General features: G+C 35.6%; 1 protein-coding gene and 1 long non-coding RNA gene across 2 annotated transcripts; one reads left to right on the forward strand and one right to left on the reverse strand.

Moving 5' to 3' along the window:
- The first annotated feature begins 1,261 nt into the window (after nt 1-1,261).
- LOC121174165 (uncharacterized) lies at nt 1,262-3,191 on the forward strand. The gene is made up of 3 exons (XR_005890056.1): nt 1,262-1,779; nt 1,840-1,940; nt 3,038-3,191. It is a non-coding gene; the product is annotated as an uncharacterized lncRNA (long non-coding RNA).
- A 405-nt stretch (nt 3,192-3,596) lies between these two features.
- Nucleotides 3,597-4,760, reverse strand: LOC102661737 (uncharacterized). The gene has a single exon (XM_006604958.1). It carries the CDS (start codon nt 4,758-4,760, stop codon nt 3,597-3,599), a length of 1,164 nt encoding a protein of 387 aa, XP_006605021.1.
- Nucleotides 4,761-22,275: the final 17,515 nt, after the last annotated feature.

A 22,275-nucleotide genomic window follows, 5' to 3' on the forward strand; every position in this document is an offset into this window, starting at 1 on the left:
ATTCTTTTATTTTTTATTATAAAGTTTATAATACAACATGGAATAGATGATAAAAATTAAATTAAGATACTGGCAAGTTAAAAGATATTTGATGTTAGATGTTTTTAATTAATTCGATAATATTTCAGTATAAACTTATAGGTGATGCAATAATTTAGATAATTTTTTTAAGGCAAAATTTAAACAACCCAAATTTCATTTTAGGTGGTGAAAAGACAATAGAAAGAAAAATAAAAGGGAAAAAGTGACAAATATAATAAGTGAGATAATAATAAGAAAGGAAAAGAGATGGAGAAAACAAATAGAGTAAAAATAAGATGGAAAAGAAAGTATAAGTTAATAACCCAACTACATTAAATACTTCTATCATTCCATTATGTACATATTGCATGCACTAGGACTTGGTTCCCAGAATCTTGATAAAAAAAAAAAAAAACCAGCAGACTCCATTCTAAACAAAATACCAATATCAGTTGCCATATATGCTCCAATCAGTACATTTAACTCTAGACCCTAGTGCAAAAATCTACATATAAGCCTTTGTTGTACTTTTTGTATATCTTGAATATATTTACATGCATTCTATATATATTGGTTACCTTACCATTAACTCTTTCCTACAAATATGCCTTTAACTTCTCTACTACTGTCAAAAGAGAGGAATTTCCTTCACAAGCCTCAACTAATACTTTTAATCTGGACTCTAACCAACTCTTTTCAGATAGTGGTGGCTTTTGATCAATAGCATTCATTCCCTGTAACAGAAGCTCCATTAGTAATGTGTGGCTACACCACCATAATGTATGTAAAACTGTAAACAAAGATGCAACAATGCAACATATGTTATGCCTTCTCTTGCTTCATTTAGTCCATGTCACATGCCAGATGGAAGTGATATTACAGTTATACAAATAACCAGGATGGAACTTTAGTTACACCTAAACCAATCAACTTGTGTGCATAATGATTAACTGCAATGTAAAAAATATTCATTTTCTGAAAATAGGAAAAAGAAAAGCATGCATCTTCACTCAGACCACTACTACAATTTTTACATATAACATCGGACGGTTAACATCGGTTATTCACAAAACCGATGTTAACAAAAGCGCGGTGGCATTTTTGTAAATAAGTAGACTTAGTTAACATCGGTTTTTCCGAAACCGATGTTAACTAGTCGATATTAACATCGGTTATTAAAATAACCGATGTTACTATGGAGTAGTTAACATCTTTGGAAAAACCGATGTTAGTATGCCGTTGTTAACATCGGTTTTGTAAAAACCGATGTTAACATCGGTTTTAAGAAAACCGATGTTACATAGTTGATGTTAACATCGGTTATTTTTAAAAAACCGATGTTGTTATCATTATATATTAAACTTCTGAAATTACACAACCCGCGCACTTGAACCCTATCGTTCTTCTTCTTTCTCCTTCTGCCTGAGTTCGTCTTTGTCTCAAACTGGCCTGCGCTTCTGTGGCTGCAACCACATTGTGGAGATCGTGTTTGTGGATATCGTCTCTGCCACTTATCGATTAAGGTACGTCCTTTCGTTTTAACATTAGGCGTTCGTCGTTTTAACATTTGCTCACTTTCGCAGGTCGAAGAAAACTAGGAAAGGAAAGAGTCTCGGAAAGGGTACTCTTAGGGCGTTCTTGTTATTTCTCCTTCTGCCTGAGTTCGTGTTTGTCACAAACTGGGCTGCGCTTCCGTGACTGCAACCACATTGTCGAGTTCGTGTTTGTGGAGTTCGTGTCTGGCACTTATCTTTTGAGGTACGTCCTTTGGTTTTAACATTAGGTGTTCCTCGTTTGAACATTTGGTCACTTTCGCAGGTCGAAGAAAGCTAGCAAAAAATCGAGTCCCGGAAAGGGTGGGACTCAATTTTGGAAGTCCATTGTGCTTGGCTTTAAGACTCCCAGGGAAGTCATCGAAGGTATGTCTCTGTTGTATGTTAATGATGAAAATCCATTGTTCAATGGTCTGTCTCTGTTGTGATGTTTCGAAACCCTAGTTAGACTAACTAATATGATTGATATTTGAGTAAGCTAAGACTAGGCAATATGATTATTTTTCCAAACAATATGTTTTGTTACCCGTTCATGTTTCTGTGAATTTGGAGATTTAAATTAGACTAAGACGATACTAAGTCATTATAGTTGCTTACAAGTGCTATGATCTACGAGATCTGGATTTGGCATTGTTTACTTTCCAATTGGGTGTTCTTCTTTTCTCCCTAGATTGGATTTTACTCGATTCATTCCCTTATTCTATTTTTTTTACTGTATTTGTTTGTTGTACTTTTTCAATTGGGGTGTTTGGTTTTATTTTACTTCAATTTTTGCAAGAGCTTGGTCTACTCATGCTAGTTCTCGTTTATTGTTATGCACAAAGGGTTAATCGTAACTGAATCTGTAGTGATTTAGCTTCTTCTTGGTTTTCTAGTTTGTACTTTTGGACTCACCCCCCAAAGAAAAGTCTGAGTTTTATTGCATTTTGGTTGACCATGAAGATTTGTGACTCAGGTTCCTAATACAAAATGATAACACGATTGAGGATTATCATTTTTCTCCCCTCAATTTTCAGAATGGATTCATCATTTATGCAGTTAAGCCTTTCTCTTATAAGTTTCTTCTTTTGGGAAGGACAGGGCATTGCAAGGCATATGAAGCCTTTTGATTTATATTCCACTCATGGAAATACCCTTTATTGTTGGATACACTATATAGTGTCACGGTGTCTTTGGGATATGACATTTCTTTTTAGTTTTTACATTGGTTTTGATTGTGTTTTTGGGAATCAGTCATTTAGATTAGGATCTTCTTCTCTAGTGCCTTAATTTGGTAAAAATCAGGCCCCGAGATATTACACAGAGGGTTTCAGGGGCAAAGCTTTGATTTACATATTGAATTTCATCCAAATTTTTGACAAGTCATTGTTACTTCCATCAATATTGATATTGTATCATGCTTAATTATATGCATTTGCTTATTCTGATCATTGTTTGTTGTGTGATTATTTCTTCCATCTCAGGTGCACCATGATATGACTTTACCCTTGTCACATTATTTCATATATACTGACCATAATTCCTATTTAACTGGGAATCAGCTGAGCAGCGACTGCAGTGACGTCCCCATCATAAATGCACTGAAGAAAGGTGTGCGGGTGATTGAATTAGACATATGGCCCAATTTGGAAAGTAAATTTTTTATTAAATATATTTAAGTACAAAAAATATCTTAATGGGAGCAATCATCTCCTTAGAGCTTTATGTGGATCCGTCCATGAAGGTACATGATTCCTATTTGTTGTGAGAGTGAAATGATGGGCAGCAGCAGCAAGTGAGGTGAGTTTATATTTCCTTTTTTTTGTCTTTATCTTTGTTAGTTTGTTATATATTTTATATGTTTGAGTTTTAAATGTGTAAAAAATAGAAATAGAAAGGTCTGCTGATTGCTTATTAAATACAAAGTAGGATATTTTGCTTGTAGAGTTAAATTATCCCCCAGCCACACAATAGATAAGCTTCTTTCTTTCCATTTTGCCCCCCATAGATAGTAAATAGATAGGTAAGGCTGATAAAACTGAATTAATGAGAGTGATTCTGCCCCCCCATAGATAGGCTTCTTGGCTTCCATTTTGCAAGTTTGGCTTCAAACTTCCTTATAATAGGTTGATTGTGATTATTAGCCAACTCCCACACACCATCCATGAAGATACCTTGAATAGCATTTTTTCTTCTTCTATGATTGATCAATCGATGGAAATAGGTAAAGTTGTTGTCCCCTTCTTTTAACCACTTAACTCTAGCCTTTTGTCTCAACATAGATTCATATGCATAAGTTGCCTCCCACAATTGGACTTGAAGGGATTTCTTAAGATTCACTTCCACTTGGGATAGAGGTCTGTCATTTAATCCATTCTCCAAAGCATTCAACTCGTTTTTAATATTATTAACTTTTCTAGCATTAGCTTCACCATTTGATAAGCTCCACTGCTTTAAACATTGTTTAAGGAGTTTTATTTTGTGATTCAGAACATATCCTCCCCATCCTGGAGGGTGATAATTGCCCCATTGCTGCTGCACTAGTTGCTGAAAGCCCTTATCCTTCAACCACCAATCCATAACCTTGAAAGGTTTTGGCCCCCAATCTATGTTCTTTAACTTCAATAGGATGGGGCAGTGATCAGAGTAGTCCCTGTCAAGCACGAACTGAGTAGAATCAGGCCAATGCACCAGCCAATCATCTGATAAGAGGAACCTATCCAATCTACTCATAGCACTGCCATTAGGTCTACACCAAGTGAATCTTCTCCCAACAGACCTAACATCCTCTAAAGCCATGTCTAAAATCCAAGAATTGAATTCAGAAATACTAGGGTCAACACCCACTGACTGAGCTGAGCTCACTCTCTCATCTTGGTGCCTTATAGAGTTGAAGTCACCTAATACACACCAGAGGCATGCTTGAGAAGCTGTCTTCAACTGAAGGATCTCATCCCATTGCTGTCTCTTTCTTTGTAAATCGCAGGGGGCATAAACATTGATTATGGAAACCCTCTTATTGTCTTTAATCCACAGCCCTTCCAACAGAATAAAACCTCTCCCCACTACCTTTCTGTCAACTAAAAAAGAATCATTATTCCATATACATAGGAGGCCACCAGCAGCATTACTTGCAGGTGCATACTCCAAAGAAGCATTACAGTCAGCCCATAAATACTGACATAGTCTTCTATTAATAGACTCCATTTTTGTTTCTTGGATGCAAAGAACATCAAGATTGTTGGTCAAGGTCAACTTTCTAATGGCTGACCTTTTGACACCACCACCCAGCCCTCTAGAATTAAAAGATAAAAGGACCTGTTATTTGCTTTTCTCCCTCCATAATACCAGCTTTGGCACCAGACAAGACCACCAAGCCTTTTTGCTTCTGATCCATTTCTGCCACCTCGATAACTTCTTCTTTCTGCTCCTCCGCTGCACCCCTTGGGCTCAGACTAGCTTTTTCCATTTGCATGTCTACATAGCTCCCACTGCACCCCTTGTTTACCTACAATCAGATTATGTGGTACCTTTTGTTATGCCCTCCTCCCCCCAGTTAGTGGATGGTTGTTGAATAAATCTCAATATAGAATCCAATTAGTAATTGCAGTAAACAAAAGGACAAGAACCCATTTTTTGTTTGGGGATTGTCTTCTAACGAAATGCTTGTCCTTGAATGAATTCAATAAAAACAGAAGCATTTGGGGAAATGACAAAATGCTTGTCCAGGACTAAATTGAACCAAAAACCTAGAGTTCGAGTCAAGTATGATAGGACTATAGGAGTGTATGCCAAATCCAAATCGGGGTTGGGGGGTTTGAAAATTTAACTGTGGTGGAGAGTGATTAGTGGTCGTTTTTTTTTTTTTTTGCTCAGCAAAAATATAATATATTTATAGACTAGTACCAGTGGTACTGAAAATACATAGGAATAAATGTGAATCCAGCTATTCCAAAATATTGGGAAAGAGTTGGAGACACAAAAATGAGTTACAAGAATCCACCCACACCTGCCCCTCTAATTACAGAATCCTTCCTTCAGATTGGAGGACCATTGATTGAAGTGTAGAGTGAAATCCTTGTCCATTGCTTTGGTCCATGACCATAGTAGGAGTAAAGCATCGTCCAGCAGCTTAGAACCGTGAAAAGTTGCATTTTGGAACACCACCTTATTTCTATGTTGCCATATAGTCCAGGTTAAGGCAGTCCACCAACACTTCCATCTTTTAGACTTGACTCCCTCTGCTAGCTCAGTTCCATGTTGTAAGAAATGGTCCCTAGGATTTTGTGGTAAAGCAGTGGTGAGATTGACCCAAGACATTGATTCCCACCATAACGGGAGGGTTTTGCTACAATTGAAGAACAAGTGATCAGCCCCCTCCTCCTTATTTCTGCAAAAAGGACATGGCATATCATCTACTTCTATTTGTCTCTTTCGAAGGTTTGTCTTTGTTGGTAATCTATCCCGAATTAGCCTCCAATTGAACATTGTTGTCTTTAGGGGAATTTTGAGTTTCCATATTTCCCCGAATTCAAGTTCCTGTCTTTCTTCCATCAATTCCCCCCATAACAATTCATATCCACTTTTTGTTGAGTAGTGGCCTGCAGCAAAGTATAGCAACAACAAGACAAAATTAAAGAATATGCCATGAAGTCATTACATGCTTCTCCAGAGGCTGAGAAAACACAAAACTGAAATCATAGTTACAGAACCTCAATAATGCTTAAAATGTTTCAAACCAACCAGATTGAAGGTAAGCATTATAAGTAATGAATTTCTTTTTGCAACAAAGAGAACCCTTACCATTAACTTGTAAGTTATGGATAAATATTGCAGGTAAAAATATTCAAGATGTAACACTCTGCTTCTGATAGAACACCAATTGTAATAGATCAAAAATAGGATTAAATGACACCAGATCACAAAAATTACAGCAATTTCTTGGCTGTCCTAAAGTTCAAAAACTCACAGGTTTTCTCTCAAAAATCGAGTTCTAACATTACATTTATTAAAATTTAAGTCCTATTTTTCCTAGAATATACTTTCCAAATAGTGGGTCTCTGTGGGCGTGGGTGGTCTGAGTCCTTATCATGATATCTTCAGTTTTCACAGCATAAGAAAGTTTATTTTAGTCTGAACACGATATTAGGGTTCTCTGGAAGAAGCATCAACGAGTGATCTTGTTCTGTAATGTAGTGTGGTGGCTGTAGGAAACCCTAATCTAATCTTCAGCTAAGCTGATGAAGTAAAGATTCCAGATTTCATCATTCTAGCTTCCCAAAAATGTCATAGTAAACAAGGAACGGATTTGAATAAGCTGCACAATCTAATTTGAACCCATATAGTGTTAAGAACTTAAGATTGATGTCAACTTGATCTTAAATTCAAGCTTTGTTGGCAGGAAACATTTAAAATCAAACAGCAATCAGAAATTCATCACTTTAATACTAACACAGTGCATTATAGCTAACTTACATATGGGCCTATTTCTTGCAACAGAAGCAATCTTTGAAAATGTTCCACAAGGGTAGAAGAATGTCTTCATACCTGCAGAGCAAATGTTATACTTGTTATTAGGAATGGGAAGTATTGAGTCATTGGGTGCTCTCTTGAGCTAATTTCTTTTGTGTTTATACTATCTCCTTGTTTTTTCTGCCATTCAAAGGACTGTCCAGTATAGTTTCTATTTCATCAAAACATAAGGGGTTTTCAAAGCTCAATGAGGCAACCCCTTGACAATTATTCATGCGTGATTCAACATGCAAGTTAAAAACAGAAAAAGGCAGCTTCCACAGTTACCACTAACAACATCTAGTCTGATTAAGATTCACAGAAGAAAAAGTGTCCACCAACATAAATATTCCAATTTCCTGATTTAACATGTATTCATTTTATTACAAGTGCATCACACAAGCCATATCCAAGCCTTTTCCCACTACGAGGGTCAATTACATAGATCAAATAGCACCATAATATTTTATTATGAATACTGTTTATAGAAAAAATAATTGACCTCTAAATCTTCTTAATGGTTTCGCTTATTGTTTTTTGGTCTGATTGGTGAACAGTCATTGATGTTTTTGAGTTCACTTAAGTTGATATAACGCTATAAAATTCTTCCTATTATTATTATGATAAGATTTATTGTGCTTCTGTTGACTTTGAAATTATCCTGTGGTGATAGGCATTGTTGAGAAGGCAGAGGTCATTGTTGTTTCGAAATTAATTAAAATTGGTCTTGCGGTCATTGCTGGAAAGTGAATTGTGCTGAAGCCTCGAACTCAGGTATTTATATGTTTTATTCGAAAACTATTGTCAAATTGTTTGTATGCATTACTAGTATACTTTTAGAACTGTTTGATATAGGATCACCAGTTGTTAGTCTTGTACAGCATAAATTGCAATGCCATGAAAGTAGTATTTATTTAAAAATTTGGAAAGTAAATAACAAATAATGAATTTGCAAGCCCAATACCATTGTTTGGTGGATAAATTGTTGTATTTGTTTGACTAACTTATCTAACATCACATACACACACACAACCACAGATACACACACACAGACGCACAGACCCACACACACACACACACACAGCCCCCCCCCCCCCACACACACACAGCCACACACACATACACATACATAACCACACACACACACACACACACAGCTACACACACAGCCACACACGCATACACAGCCACACACACACCCACAGACCCACACACACACACACCCACAGACCCCCCCCCCCACACACACACAGCCACACACACATACACATACATAACCACACACACACAGCTACACACACACACACATACACATACATAACCACACACACACACACACAGCGACACACACACGCACGGCGACACACACATACACATACATAACCACAGCCACACACACACACATAGACTGCGACACACACACAGCGACACACACATACACATACATAACAACAGACACACACACACACAGACTGTGACACACACACACACACACAGCAAAAAGTTGAAAATACACAAAAAAAATTTGCAGTTGAAAACACCTTCTGTCAAACCTTATTAATTTGAACTTGTGCTTGTACATAAGTTCAATTAATTTAATTTTAAAAGTTGCAATGCTTATTTTTCCACCCACATACTGCAGATGCAGCAGAATTTCTGCCTTAAATAAGCTGCAATGCTTATTTTTGTAAATGCTGCAGTGCTTGTACATAACTTCAATTAATTTGAATCTGCTCTGCAAATGCTGCAGAATTTCTGCCTTAACCAAATTAGAATTTTCCACCCAGAAACCATCAATTTCTGCCTTTCTGGAAATTGGTCTTTCAGGGGAATCCCATCCTCAGCCCAAGCATCTTCCGAGAACAGGATTTGGTCAGCCCTACCCATCTTCCACCTGTTTAGCCTATCCTCAATTTTCCTAATTATAGGATCCCACACCACCTTTCTTTTGGGATTGACTCCAATCGGAATACCTAAATAAAGAAAGGAAATTGGAGCAAAGCACAATTGAGGTAGTTTGCAGCATGAAGACACCACTCCTCAGATTGACCAACAGCTCCAAATTTGCTCTTAGCAAAATTAATTCTCAATCCAGAAACCAGCTCAAAACTCCTGAGAGTAACCTTCACAGTTTTGACATTTGCCATAGATGCTTCTCCAAAGAATATCGTATCGTCAGCATATTGAAGAACATCCACAGGCACCTTATTGCTCCCCACCAAAAAGCTTGTAAAGCATTGATTCGATACTGCTTCCCTCATCATGTGGTTGATGATGTTTACAATTTAATGATCCTTTGCTACCCTACAATGAGACACACATAGATACACAAACACACACGCATACAGACAAACACACACAGACACAAACACATACACACACATAAAGATACACACACACACACACACATAAAGAGACAGACAAACACACAAACACACTGTAGCCACAAACACACATAGAGACCCACACTGCTCAGAAGGACCTGATTTGGGAGGATATTCAAGTATTCCTCTTTTCTTATTTGATTTTGTTTAATTAATAGCCAAAAAATACATTATTGTAACAAATAAACTTTATTTGATGTTGTCAGGCAGAATTTGATATCCCAGAGGCTTCTGATAGTAGGACGAAAAGGAAGTTACTACAGACCGTGGGGGAGAGATGGAGGCAGTTTAAATCAGACCTCACAAGGAAATGGGCCCTTGCAGCTGACCAGGACGGTGTCGAGGACACTGTCTGTGAGAAATACGGCATCAACAAGGAAAAGTGGGCCCAATTTTGCCAGACTCGCAGAGACCCTTCTTGGGAGGTATGTTCCATGTCATTTAAGTTGTTTTTCATATTAAACATGATGTTGTTATACTTCATTCTACCCATTTCAAATATTATTGTTTAATTTTTTCAGGATGTGCGCATGAAGGAACAGGCCATCCAGAAGCAGAATATTGCCCCCCACGTTTTGTCTCGTGGGGGTTATGATTATTTGGAGCAGAAGCTCCTGGCTGAGAAGACGAAGAAGAAGCTACATGAAGCTGCACAGTCAGGAAGCGTTGATGGCGTCATCGACCCTCCATACCCGGTCAGACGCCACGTGAAGTGGAAGATGGCCCGCACGAAGAAGACATGGGAGATGTCGACTGAGGCCGCAAAGGAAATCGCTGAGAAGATTGTAAGTCATTTTCAACTAACCATTACAATTATGTTTCAATATTTTGAGAATGCCATGTACCACTGTGTGTTTTCTGTGTAGGATTCGTTTGAGAAGCAGGCCACACAGGGATCATTCGTCCCCCATGGACATCAGGATGTTCTCGTCGCTGCTATTGGACGTCCAGAGCACCCTGGACGTGTCCATGCTGTTGGAGCCGGTGTCACCATCAAGCAATACTTTGGATCGGCTCCACCGACGTTCCGCAGCGCTTCCTCCCTGCCTCCTGACGAATTACAACAACTGACCCAGCAGATCAGGGACCAGCTAGAGGAGTCCATCACAGAGAAAGTGACGAGGCAGGTCGTGGCATCCTTCAGCCAACTTCAGTCGCAGATGCAATCTCAGGGACTTGCAGTGCCTCTTGAGCCTCTGGTTGGTCCCTCCGGTCCTCGAGTGAGCACAAAGGGGAGTTGTGTTGATCCCTCAGGAAATGATCCTGAGATAGGTGACTCTGACAGGTGCGGCTTGTACATAGAAGCAGATCTTGCCCGCCTGGTTGCCATGGGGAGAGTTTATGAGGGATTCACTATTGTTCATAACACTCCTTTGTTGCCTGGCCAAGTAAAGGTGAGTGTAAAGGAGGTTACAGATGTAGATGCTCCTGTTCCTGTACCCACTGATGAGGTTTCCTTAGTGGGGCAGGCACTTCACACCTTCCTTGCTTGGCCGACACATCTGGTCAAGTCTTTATCACAGCAGGTACTTATTGTCCTTACTATATGTTTCTTCTTTTTAAATTAATTCATTAAGCGTGCCTCAAATTAGACTATTTAACTTTGTTTCATGAACAGGTAGCTGTGTCTTTGCCAAAACCACCTCCAAAGCCCGATCCGGAGGTCGATGATCCGCTTTATCTGATGACATTGACCATCCCAGAGCTTTTCTTGAGGCCTTATTAGGTTAGATGGGATGCCACCGTGTTCGGGGTCGTTAATCCAGATTTCCCCCTCTACATAAAGCACGAAGACCTCTCCGAAATCACACATGGTGGTCAATGTCTCAGCATATCAGTGTTACAGTTGTGGATTCTGTAAGTCTTTATATAAAAGGCTTTTAATTACCTAAGTTATGGCTTTCAATTCATAAATATTTAACTTTGACTTAACATAAACAGGCATCTCACTGAAACATGTATGCGAGTGGGGAATTCTGATATCTATTGATTCCTCGAGCCATAGTCCATTCAAAGGTCTGGGCAATCGCAGTTTGAGTCTGAAAGTTACATAAAGAGTTGGATGCAGAGTTCACAACACGATGTCTATCTTGGAGCCTACCTAAATGGGTAAGTCACAAAATAACTAAATTTAATTAATGTTTACTAATGTACTAACCCATTTTAGGTTCCACTGCAGCGGACACTGGCAGATGGTGGTCATCCTACCCAAAGAACACCTAGTTGTCTGGTTTTGTTCATTGCATAACAGGCCAGACAACTACCTTAAGGGGATTATTAATAGGTTAGTGTTCTTTTCAATACATTTGCATTGTAATACCTCAACGTACAACACCAGTTTTTAATTGTTACTCATATGGAACAGTGCTATCAAGGGTCTTGATGATGCTCCACAGCCTAAATCAAAGGCTTCTGCTAGGTGGATTGTCGTCAAGGTACGTCATTTACATAAAACTTCCACTTATATATATTTCTTTATGTGTCTGTACACTAGTTGTTTAATTAATATCCAAATTTCATTATGTATTTAGTGTAATAGACAAAAAGGAAGTACTGAGTGCGGCTACTATGTGATGCACTGGATGTCCACCATCATTTTAGGAACTTTTAGAAATAATTGGGAAGCGGTAAGTTTATTTCAAACAAAATCGATTTATTTATAATTTGTATTACGTTATTAACTTATTATGATTTATTTCATCATGCAGTATTTTAACGATCCTAGACCATTGAAGCCAGAGAGATTAAAAGCATTGCGGATCCAGTGGGCACAGTTTTTTCTCTAAGTTAGAGATCAGGCCTAGGATTTAGGGACATTATCTTTAGCTTTAGTTTACTTTGGTTTAACATTTTTTACATCTTCTATGTAACATGAACATTGAATTCATTTGATGATTGTTCTTTATGATAAATCAATTATTTGATGTTTATTATCATTAAAACTGCTTGAAAGCAGAATAAAATGTTTATTTGCTGTGAATTGGGCCTCCTGAAATTGCATTTGACAAGTACAATTTTGGGTTTACTGTAAAAACAGAAAGTATATATAAAAAAATACTTGAAAACAACATCGGTTATTAACAAAAACCGATGTTAATATCATAAACAACATCGGTTATTTACAAAATCCGATGTCGATATGAACCTTAACATCAGTTGTAATAGAAAACCGATGTCAGCGTTTGTATTTTAACATCGGTTATTTGTAGATAATCGATGTCAACTCTTGTATATTAACATCGGTTAGTTATAAATAACCGATGTGAACATTTGAATATTAACATCGGTTATGTACACATAACCGATGTTATACACAAAGAACTACACTAAATAAGTGTATGCATCATCAACGTTGACATCGATTTTCTAGCAAAACCGATGTTAATGGAATATATTAACATCGATTTTTCTAAAAAAACCGATGTTAATATATTCCATTAACATCGGTTTTACTGGAAAACCGATGTCAACGTTCATCATGCGTACACTTTTTTTGCTGTTGTTCATTGTGTTTAACATCGGGTATTTAGAGAACTGATGTTGTCATATACATGTTAACATCAGTTCTCCAAAATCGATGTTAACATTCATATATTCAACATCGGCACTTTCAACATCGGTTTTAGAACCGATATAGAATGTTCTAAATAACCGATGTTGAAAGTGTATTTTCTAATAGTGGACATAGCAGGTAGTTTATAATACCAAGTACCAATAGCTTGGACCTAAAATAAAATTTACCTAAGTGACAACACAAGCTCAGGTTTTTGACCAATTAGCCTCCCAGTCAATTGATTTGCTAACTTCTTTTTCATTCTTTGTCATATGCCTTGTTCTGTCTTTCCAAATATAATGCAATGCAAGGGCCCTTTTTTGTCTTGGAATCTCAAAAAACAAAACATTTGGTAGATGATGTGTTACTAAAGAGGAAATATAATAAATTTTCTTTATTTTAAACTGGTACAAACAAGACACTCTTTACCACTTGGAATTTATATATATATATATATATATATATATATATATATATATATATATATATATATATAATTGGGGGTCTGACTTGTTTTTGAAAGATGTAATTGATATTGTAATGATTTATATATAATAGTTGATGATAAAAATGTTTAAAAGAAAGATGACAACAAAGGGTTATTTCCGTTGTAGTATATATTGTGAAGCCTGACTAATGTTGCATCCAACAAAAATATACATCAATTACAACACATAACATACCACACTTCTAGTGATTGTCATTGCCTCTTTAATTGTATAACCAGCAGCACTAGGATCTCCCTTAGTCCGCAGATAGTCTCGTTCAGTGGCGTTATCTGTATCATGACAAAGAATTTTCACATAAAGAAAATTCAAAATTTATATGTAAACCTCCACCTTATTTCCAAAATAATCAGGATATCAATGAATATAGTAATATACAGCAAATGCTAAGATTTGATGGATAGCAATGCTAACAACCATGAATACTAAGACGGTTCTTAGAATGTATGTTTTCTAATATGGGTCTTACATAAGAAACGTCTTAGAAAGTGTACATTTTAAGACGATTCTTAGGCAGCAACCGTCTTAGAAAGTGTACATTCTAATATGGTTCTTACCTAAGAAGCGTCTTAGAATGTATGCTTTCTAATATGGGTCTTACAAAAGAAACATCTTAGAAAATACACATTCTAAGACTCTTCTTAGGTAAGAACCATCTTAAGACGGTTGTTGCCTAAGAACCATCTTAGAATGTACATTTTCTAAGACGGTTGTTAGGTAAGAACCGTCTTAGAATGTATGCTTTCAAAGACGGGTCTTGCGTAAGAAACGTCTTAGAAAGTGTACATTCTAAGATGATTCTTATGCAACAACCATCTTAGAAATTTGTTGCATTCAGTAGATTTTGACACTAGCCATGACCTTCTCAATGCATTTGAACCAAAGCATCCCCTCAATAATTTGATCATTAACCCAAATAACATAAGAAAACAACAAAACAAACACATGCATGCATTGAAAGACAAGATGTCCACAAAAAAGAAAACAGTCCATATATTTCCATTGTAGTGACACATGTCCAATATCTTTGTAGATTGACAACAGGCGTAAGAAACATTTACCACACCAATAAGATGCTAAATTCTCCATTTTCAATAGCAGAAAATCATTTACCACACCAACATATAAGGCCATGAAAGGCACAATAAGTATTCCTCATATAAAACACATTATAAGGCTATGAAAGGCATAATAAGCATACTAAACAAGGTTTGAAAAATTGGCTAGATCTTTGAGGCCTGAGAAAACAAAGAACATGAAAATCAAATTACACAAAAAGCATACTAAACAAGGTTTGAAAAATCACTATTACACTTGCTATGGGACTTCTGCTATTTGTCCAAGTCATTATCTGTTATATTATGATATAGCAGAGTATTGGCTTTCCACCATTGTCCACTATCCGCAATTGATAACACTTAAGCTGGATGTGAATGTGTTTCCTACTTCTGGATTATTATGGAAATCTTGGAAGTGAATTTAGCTTCCAAGTGAAATAGAGTTTGTGCTGGAGTTTAGTTTAACATAATTGTTAAATGATGAGTTGGGAATAAGAATATGATCTAATTGCTTATATTGTGGAATGTATAAATTGAATTTATTTGGAAATAGTCACTTGTCAGTGGCCTTGAATGAGTTTTAATACTGAAACCCCCTCCTTGGGAAAGAAAGATGAAGCTGATTAACAAATTAGCATGTTAATTTTGTTGTCTCCTTTATGTGTATGAACAATTTTCTAAACTGTTACTCTTAAGAACAAGAGCTAGCATGTGTCATAGGTGTTGGCTAATGAAGTGCGAGAGTAAGATATTATCTACAGTCTTTAGTAGGAAATTGTATTCCAGAAAGAAAGAAAAAAATCTAAGTTGGTAGAAAATGGTGTAGCTTATAATTATAGTGCCTTTTGAAAGTATGAGATATATTTTTCATGTCTTCTCTACTTTCATTTTGGCATGAATAGGTTTTCTAACCTACCTAGCTGAATTTGTCTTTCAGAAAATACCTGCAAACTTTAAAGATGGCAAGGCGAAAGAATGGCAAGTGGGCAGCCAACAACTTGAATGAAATGATTGTTCATATGGGAGTTCTATTAGCTATTACAGGAAGTGAACAGAATACTTGAAGAAACACAATGCTTATACTAACCAAAACTTACATTGAGGGTGCAAGTGCAACCACTGCATAAAAAGTAGAGCGTCATTTGAGACCTTTTAAATTGTTTTTAGGGTGATATAATGATATAGGTGATTTGTTTTGATGTTGACGATAGTGTAGCAAAAGAAATCATTGGTTAGGGGGCATAGGTGTTCATTGGTTAGTTTGGTAAACTCTGAAAAATCAAAATCAAGTTGAGTTTGCTCATTTTGGTTTATGAGTTTAAATCCAAATTGTTTCGCACATTTGTTTCATGATTTAGAACATAATGACCTCTTACTTGAATTAATTATCTCAAATTCGAGTCTTTTTACTTGCATGCACAAAATAACGTCCTTTTAGGAAGTCAATTAATTTGGACTTTCATTATTAAGCTAGGTGTTAAGGCATAAGAAACATTTGCCAATAAAAGAAAAAGAAAAAACAAAACAAGAAAGTGGGGAAAATTTAGGGAGCCTTAGGTACTTGGTATCAAGAAGGAATAACCAAAAGGATGTCCTAAAGTTTATAAGGGCTTACTAAAAGGTGTTATCTCAAAAACTCAAAATGTGTAGCTTAGTGACTTAAACAAGTGGAAAAAACCTAGTAAGGACAGTAAAGTCCCAGTGAAGGTGACGATTTTTATTAGGTTTGACCAAATCTACTTGACTGTTTGAGCTAATTAAATATATTGCTTCAATTTAGAACCAACCCTATGGATGAACTCTAGTGTTGAGCATCAAGAGAGCACAACAGAGATGGAAACATAGCATTTTAGACACTTTTTTCTCTCATTAAGGAAGGGTTTCTTCACCTAAGAAAACGACAATGGTATTAGTTGTATGTGTCGAAGCTGGAGATAAAAATTTAAAGGGGCGGTTAAGTTTATGTATTAGAGTGAAGATATCTCATTTTGATGTACACTTTTTATTGGGCTTTTTTTTATCTTTGTTTATAATTAAGTAAATATCACATAATTAATTTCTCATTGTCATGTTTTATTTTAACTTGTTTTTTTTACAGATTATGAAAAGGTAATTAATCAATGAAATAATTCATCTATAAAAATACTGTTGCATCCCCAAACAGTTTGGAACATTATATCATGTTACTTATGCAGGTCTTGATCATTGAGCATTAGTTTTTCAAAACATTATAAGATATCATCAATGATGCCTTTAGCTGCTCATGACTTGCACAGAGCACAAAAAATTCCAATTCTTATTCATGCACACCATACTTTATGACTAATAAAATACACTTTATATATAACAGGCAAGTATGCTAACAGTCAATATCAAGCATAAACACATATCTCAATCAAAGTATTTGTAATTACACTAGTCATCACACAATTTGAAATCATTACAATCCACATATACCAAACAATCACCTAACCCACAAAGTTAATCATCCTATATGAGTGTGATGCATGTTCCTATGTTAGTTATTACTACTCTTCCATTTATGATGTCATGCATGGAGTACCAAATAGTATTTATAAGGAACCCTTGGCACTAAGCCATGGAATAACCCAAAAACTTGGAATGACACTAAGCCAGAGATATCACCAAATTTGGGTGGCACTAAGCCTAGCGGTGGAAACCAAGTCCTGGGGGCTTATTTCAATTTCTTTCTCTTGACATTAGAGATGAAACGGATGGAATAAATTTTTCAAAAAACACTCGCCCGCTTTTCATTTGACAAGCCTTTTTCTCACCCATAAAACAAAATCATAAGCCTTCAAAAGAAGAAGTGTTTAGGACTAGTCAAAACATCATATATGAATCTTAAAAGTAAATGATTTTGAATTTGAATTATAATAAATAATATGGTTATAAGTTTATATAAATCTAGATATAGATGTTCATAGGTACTATTGAAGAAACTAAGTATAAGATTTTCTAAAACCAAAAGTTGCACATAAGAACCATACATTAGCTTGAAAACAATTTAGACCAATAAAAGACACTCGGGTGAGAAAAATCTCAAAAACAAAAAATTATTAGGGCTAAGAATTTACAGAGAACCTCCCAAGGTATTAAGAAAGAACTAGAATATTTCCTATAATTTTTCAACTACCACAACTTCCTCAAATCAAGTCTCATTACATCTCCAAGAAGAAAAAACTGTAGAATTTTATTCCATCCCACACTCATTTTATAAAATTCATAATCAATTCTCTAAAAATGAAAATCCACTTATTCCAAATGCTACAAGATCCTTATAAAGACTATTTTTCACTAAAAATACATAACAAGCATCAATCCATGCCAAAAAATGAAGTTTATTATTTTTATCTCATAGGTAAACAAAATCAAAATCAACATGGAGTATGCAGTGTAAAATAATCGCTAAAAATTATACAAAATTCAAAAGCAATATAAAGAAGGCAAACAAATGTACAACACTATCAAAGGGTATAAAAACAAACACTTGTAGCAAATATTGTTTAAACCATAACACGGGGTGATGCTATCTCACAATTCCAACATATAACATTAAATGTTTCAAGTCATTCATTTACTTCTAAATTCTTTCCAACTACTTATAGATCAAGAGTGTAGTTTATTTGATTTCCATAACACCTAAGGCAAAAATACAATCATAGATTCAATCGTTACATCTCCTACACCCTCCACATGCCAACGTACTCACAAGACAACTCACATGTCTATGCCTAGAAATTTAAATTTTCAGATTTTACACCAGTAATTAGCATATAGCTTGGCCAATTCATTAAACAATTATTAGTTCAAATACCCAGCAAGTTACTTGTTTAAAATCAGAAACTCATAATCTACAAGTCACTTAATAAATACACTTAAAGCATATTTCAATCTAGCACTCACACACCAATTAATTGCACTTCGATACACATCCTGTTTTGCACCACAATTCAATTCACTTAGAGAATTCATATACACAAGGTAAGCATCTCTCAAACACCATTCACAACTCACCACTTACAATTTAACCATACAATTGAATTCTCTCACAACCAATATAATTAGCACTAGATTGAGCAGATTTCAATGGAGCATTCACACACCAATTAATCGCACTTCGATACACATCTTGTTTTGCACCACAATTCAATTCACTTAGAGCAGTCATATACACAAGGTAAGCATCTCTCAAACACCATTCACAACTCACCACTCACAATTTAACTATACAATTGAATTCTCTGACAACCAATATAATCATCACTAGATTGAGCATATTTCAATCTAGCACTCACACACCAATTAACCGCACTTCGATACACATCCTGTTTTGCACCACAATTCAATTCACTCAGAGCAGTCATATACACAAGGTAATCATCTCTCAAACACCATTCACAACTCACCACTCATAATTTAAATATACAATTGAGTTCTCTCACAACCAATATAATCAGCACTACATTGAGCATATTTCTCTTAATTGGAAATAATTACATAAATTTAAATAATAAAAGGACAAATTGCATAAATTAAAACAATTACGCCCACAAGTCTCAATGATAACAATTCATATATTTTAAGCATAACCAACCATCAGACTTGGTATAAAAAGTTTATTCATAACTCATTCCCATATTCCCTAGTTAGTCAAGCACAACTCACTCCATTAAAGATTTTAAGCCATTAAAGACATTATGAAACAAATCTCACAACATGGCTAGCATTTTCAAGGATGTAAAGCCAAATGAAATCATAGTGAGGAATTCTCCAAAGGTATGTGTACCCAATTAAGAAAGATACCTCAACATATTGAATAATCAACTTTACCAGGTGTTGCCCTAACGAAAGGAAGATACCTCACATTCTCATTAAGCTTAACTCGGTCTCCTCACTCGATTAGAAAACAACATACAGACACCCTTTCAACTGAGATCAAGGTGTGTCAACAGTTGAAGGACAGGGGTTCTTACCTACACAGACACCTTTGACGGAGAGTTGATAGATGAACTACTTTGGCATTGCTTCGCAGACCTTCAAGAGAGAGACGGCCTAGTCAAAGCTTGAGTTACAGAGTAAGGGTGACTTCGAGGGTCATAACTGTGAACATAAGCAGAAATGAGGGTCACACAAAGTGGAAGAGAAACATAGAACTAAGGGGGCTTTGAGGGAGTTATTGCATGTATTCAAACCTTCGAGGGAATGATCCACAACTTCGACAACGATGAACGAAAGCAGAGAAAAAGGTTACGCGTGACTGATATCGATTGAGGACAAAGCTAGGTTAATTAGTGATTTCGGGATTAATAATAAGTATATTATTCAAAGACGGTCAAAAGAAAAAAAAATGTCTTTGTACAATCATACAACTATGAAGGTCTTTGTCAACCCATCATTTTAATCATTAAAGTCACTATTAAAGACGGTTATTCAATAACCATCGTCGTATGCATTCATTAAAATTACAACAGTGCCATCGCGTATCCTTCAACGATGTTTTCTTTTTAATCATCGTAGTTATTGTGTCGTAAATTACAATTATTGTAGTAGTGGTCTCACAGTTTTTTTTAATTCTATTGCATTGCGTTAAGGGAAATCCATTTTTCAACATACTTTAAAGAGGAATGCTAAAACACACAATTTCATAGACTTAGCAATGAGTTGAGCGAACGGGAAGGAGAAAGACACGAGGGAGGTGTATATATTTTTGCTAAATTACAATTTCTATCCCTTTTAATTCCTTTAGAAAAATCACAAATTTAATTCAATCATCAATTTTGTATATACTTTATTTCTTTTATTTTGGTCCAATCAAACCCTAGATCTATAACATATTAACTTAAAATATCATAAAAAATAGTTTAATTAATTACTACTTTTGATCCTTATTATAAAATCTAAATTGAAAATGTGATTTGATCCTTTTTATAAGATTCAATCTAAATATCTCATTTATTAACTATTTTTCCAGAAAAAATATTCTTAATTAAAGCTGGTTCTATAATGACATGATAAAGTGAGAAACATAACCTTGTTGGTTTTGTTTGAATATATATATATATATATATATATATATATATATATATATATATATATATATATTAGTTTAGGACAAATTAATACACTTAACTAACTTAACATACTTTCTTAATCTTGATGAATTAGTTAATTGGACCTTATAATTTTTTATCAACATTTGTTAGTTGTTAGTTTGTTAGTTTTTGTTAGTGGTAGAAATTTAAACTCATGAGTTCTTCCTCTCCCTTTTCCCTTCAACCATCAAGTCAACATTATAATTCCCAATTTAACCTAATAATAAGGACCATATGTAGTAAAATATAAAAAGTAAAAGAAATGAACATATGCAAAATTAAATATTAGACCAAAATTATAAATTTTCTAAAAAATTAAATTACAATGACCACCTGAGGAGGTTTGTCTTAATTACACCCAACACCCCTACCTTTTTTATCCTTACAAAAAATCCCTTAATTTTAGCAAGCCTGTTACACTGAGCCCCTTCATGTTATTTAACATAAAAAAAACCATTAAGTTGAAACTCGCATGACTTTTAATGTTTTTTCCCAAATTGCCCTCACCCCCTTCCTTTTACACTATACTAACCCTCATCTTATTTTTTTTTCCTTTTCCTCTACTAATTTTGACCCTCCAACTTTGTATCTTCCCAAGTTCCCTCCCGCCACATCAACCACCACATTTGAATTTTGGGATGACAAAGAATTTGAACCCCACCTAGAGCCTTTGATCCCAAACCCCCTAAAAATGCCAACACAACTCAAACCCCCAAACCATTCGTGCTCCTTCACCGTTGAGATCATTTGTGGAAGCTTTCGTGGGTGGCATAGTTCAGCCTCTTGGATATCGGTGATGACATGCCCTTGTTGCTAAAGAAAGGGTAGATGAAATTCAAGTTCTATGTGAGCGGGTGATGAAATTACTTCTGCTCTTATTTTGTTTTGTCTTTCTTTTTATTAGGAGTGATTGAGTTTTGAATTTGAATTTTTGAGGAGTCACACTGGTTTGATTGTTGTTTGGTTGTAGGTTTCAAATGGATGATGATGTAGAAGGAATTCTCTAAATTAAAGGATAGAGAAACCTTTAAGAAGATACTAGAGAGAAGAAATAGACAATATTCTCATTGATAACTTTTCACCAATATAGTAAGGATTATATAAAGGACAACAATCCTAACACTCAAATATTTTCCCCAATTCCCCTCTAACAGAATTCCACTACTAACTTTTAGAATGGTCCGTTAATAAACCCCACTATAATAATCCTCTGTAATGAATATAAACAATTCAATTTTTTGGCTTCATGCTAACTCACTTGGGCCTCTCCTTAATAGCTTGTTGGGCTTCCTTAGTCTATTGAATACTAGTCTTATCCATATCAATACCCACCCCATCGAAAACAAGCTTGTCCTCAAGGTTATGGATAACACACAATTTATACTAGTTCTCCCAAGAAGTGTCATCTGAAGATAATCCAAGCCATTGGACTAAAGCCTAGCTAGTGGGAATACCATCCATTGCAATAGTGAAAAAGTAAAGCACGGTAAGAGGAGTGATGATAGGAGAATTTTTGCATGAGTGGGGGGGGGGGGGGGGGGATGTGATCAATGACAAATGAGGGTGGACCTATATGAGGTTTCAGAAGGGAACA

The sequence above is a fragment of the Glycine max genome, chromosome 19, assembly GCF_000004515.6.
Source record: "Glycine max cultivar Williams 82 chromosome 19, Glycine_max_v4.0, whole genome shotgun sequence".
NCBI lineage: Eukaryota > Viridiplantae > Streptophyta > Magnoliopsida > Fabales > Fabaceae > Glycine > Glycine max.

Bases quoted from the DNA above. Each gene is read 5' to 3' on its own strand.
- LOC102661737 (XM_006604958.1), bottom strand. From the start codon at position 4,760: ATGGAGTCTATTAATAGAAGACTATGTCAGTATTTATGGGCTGACTGT.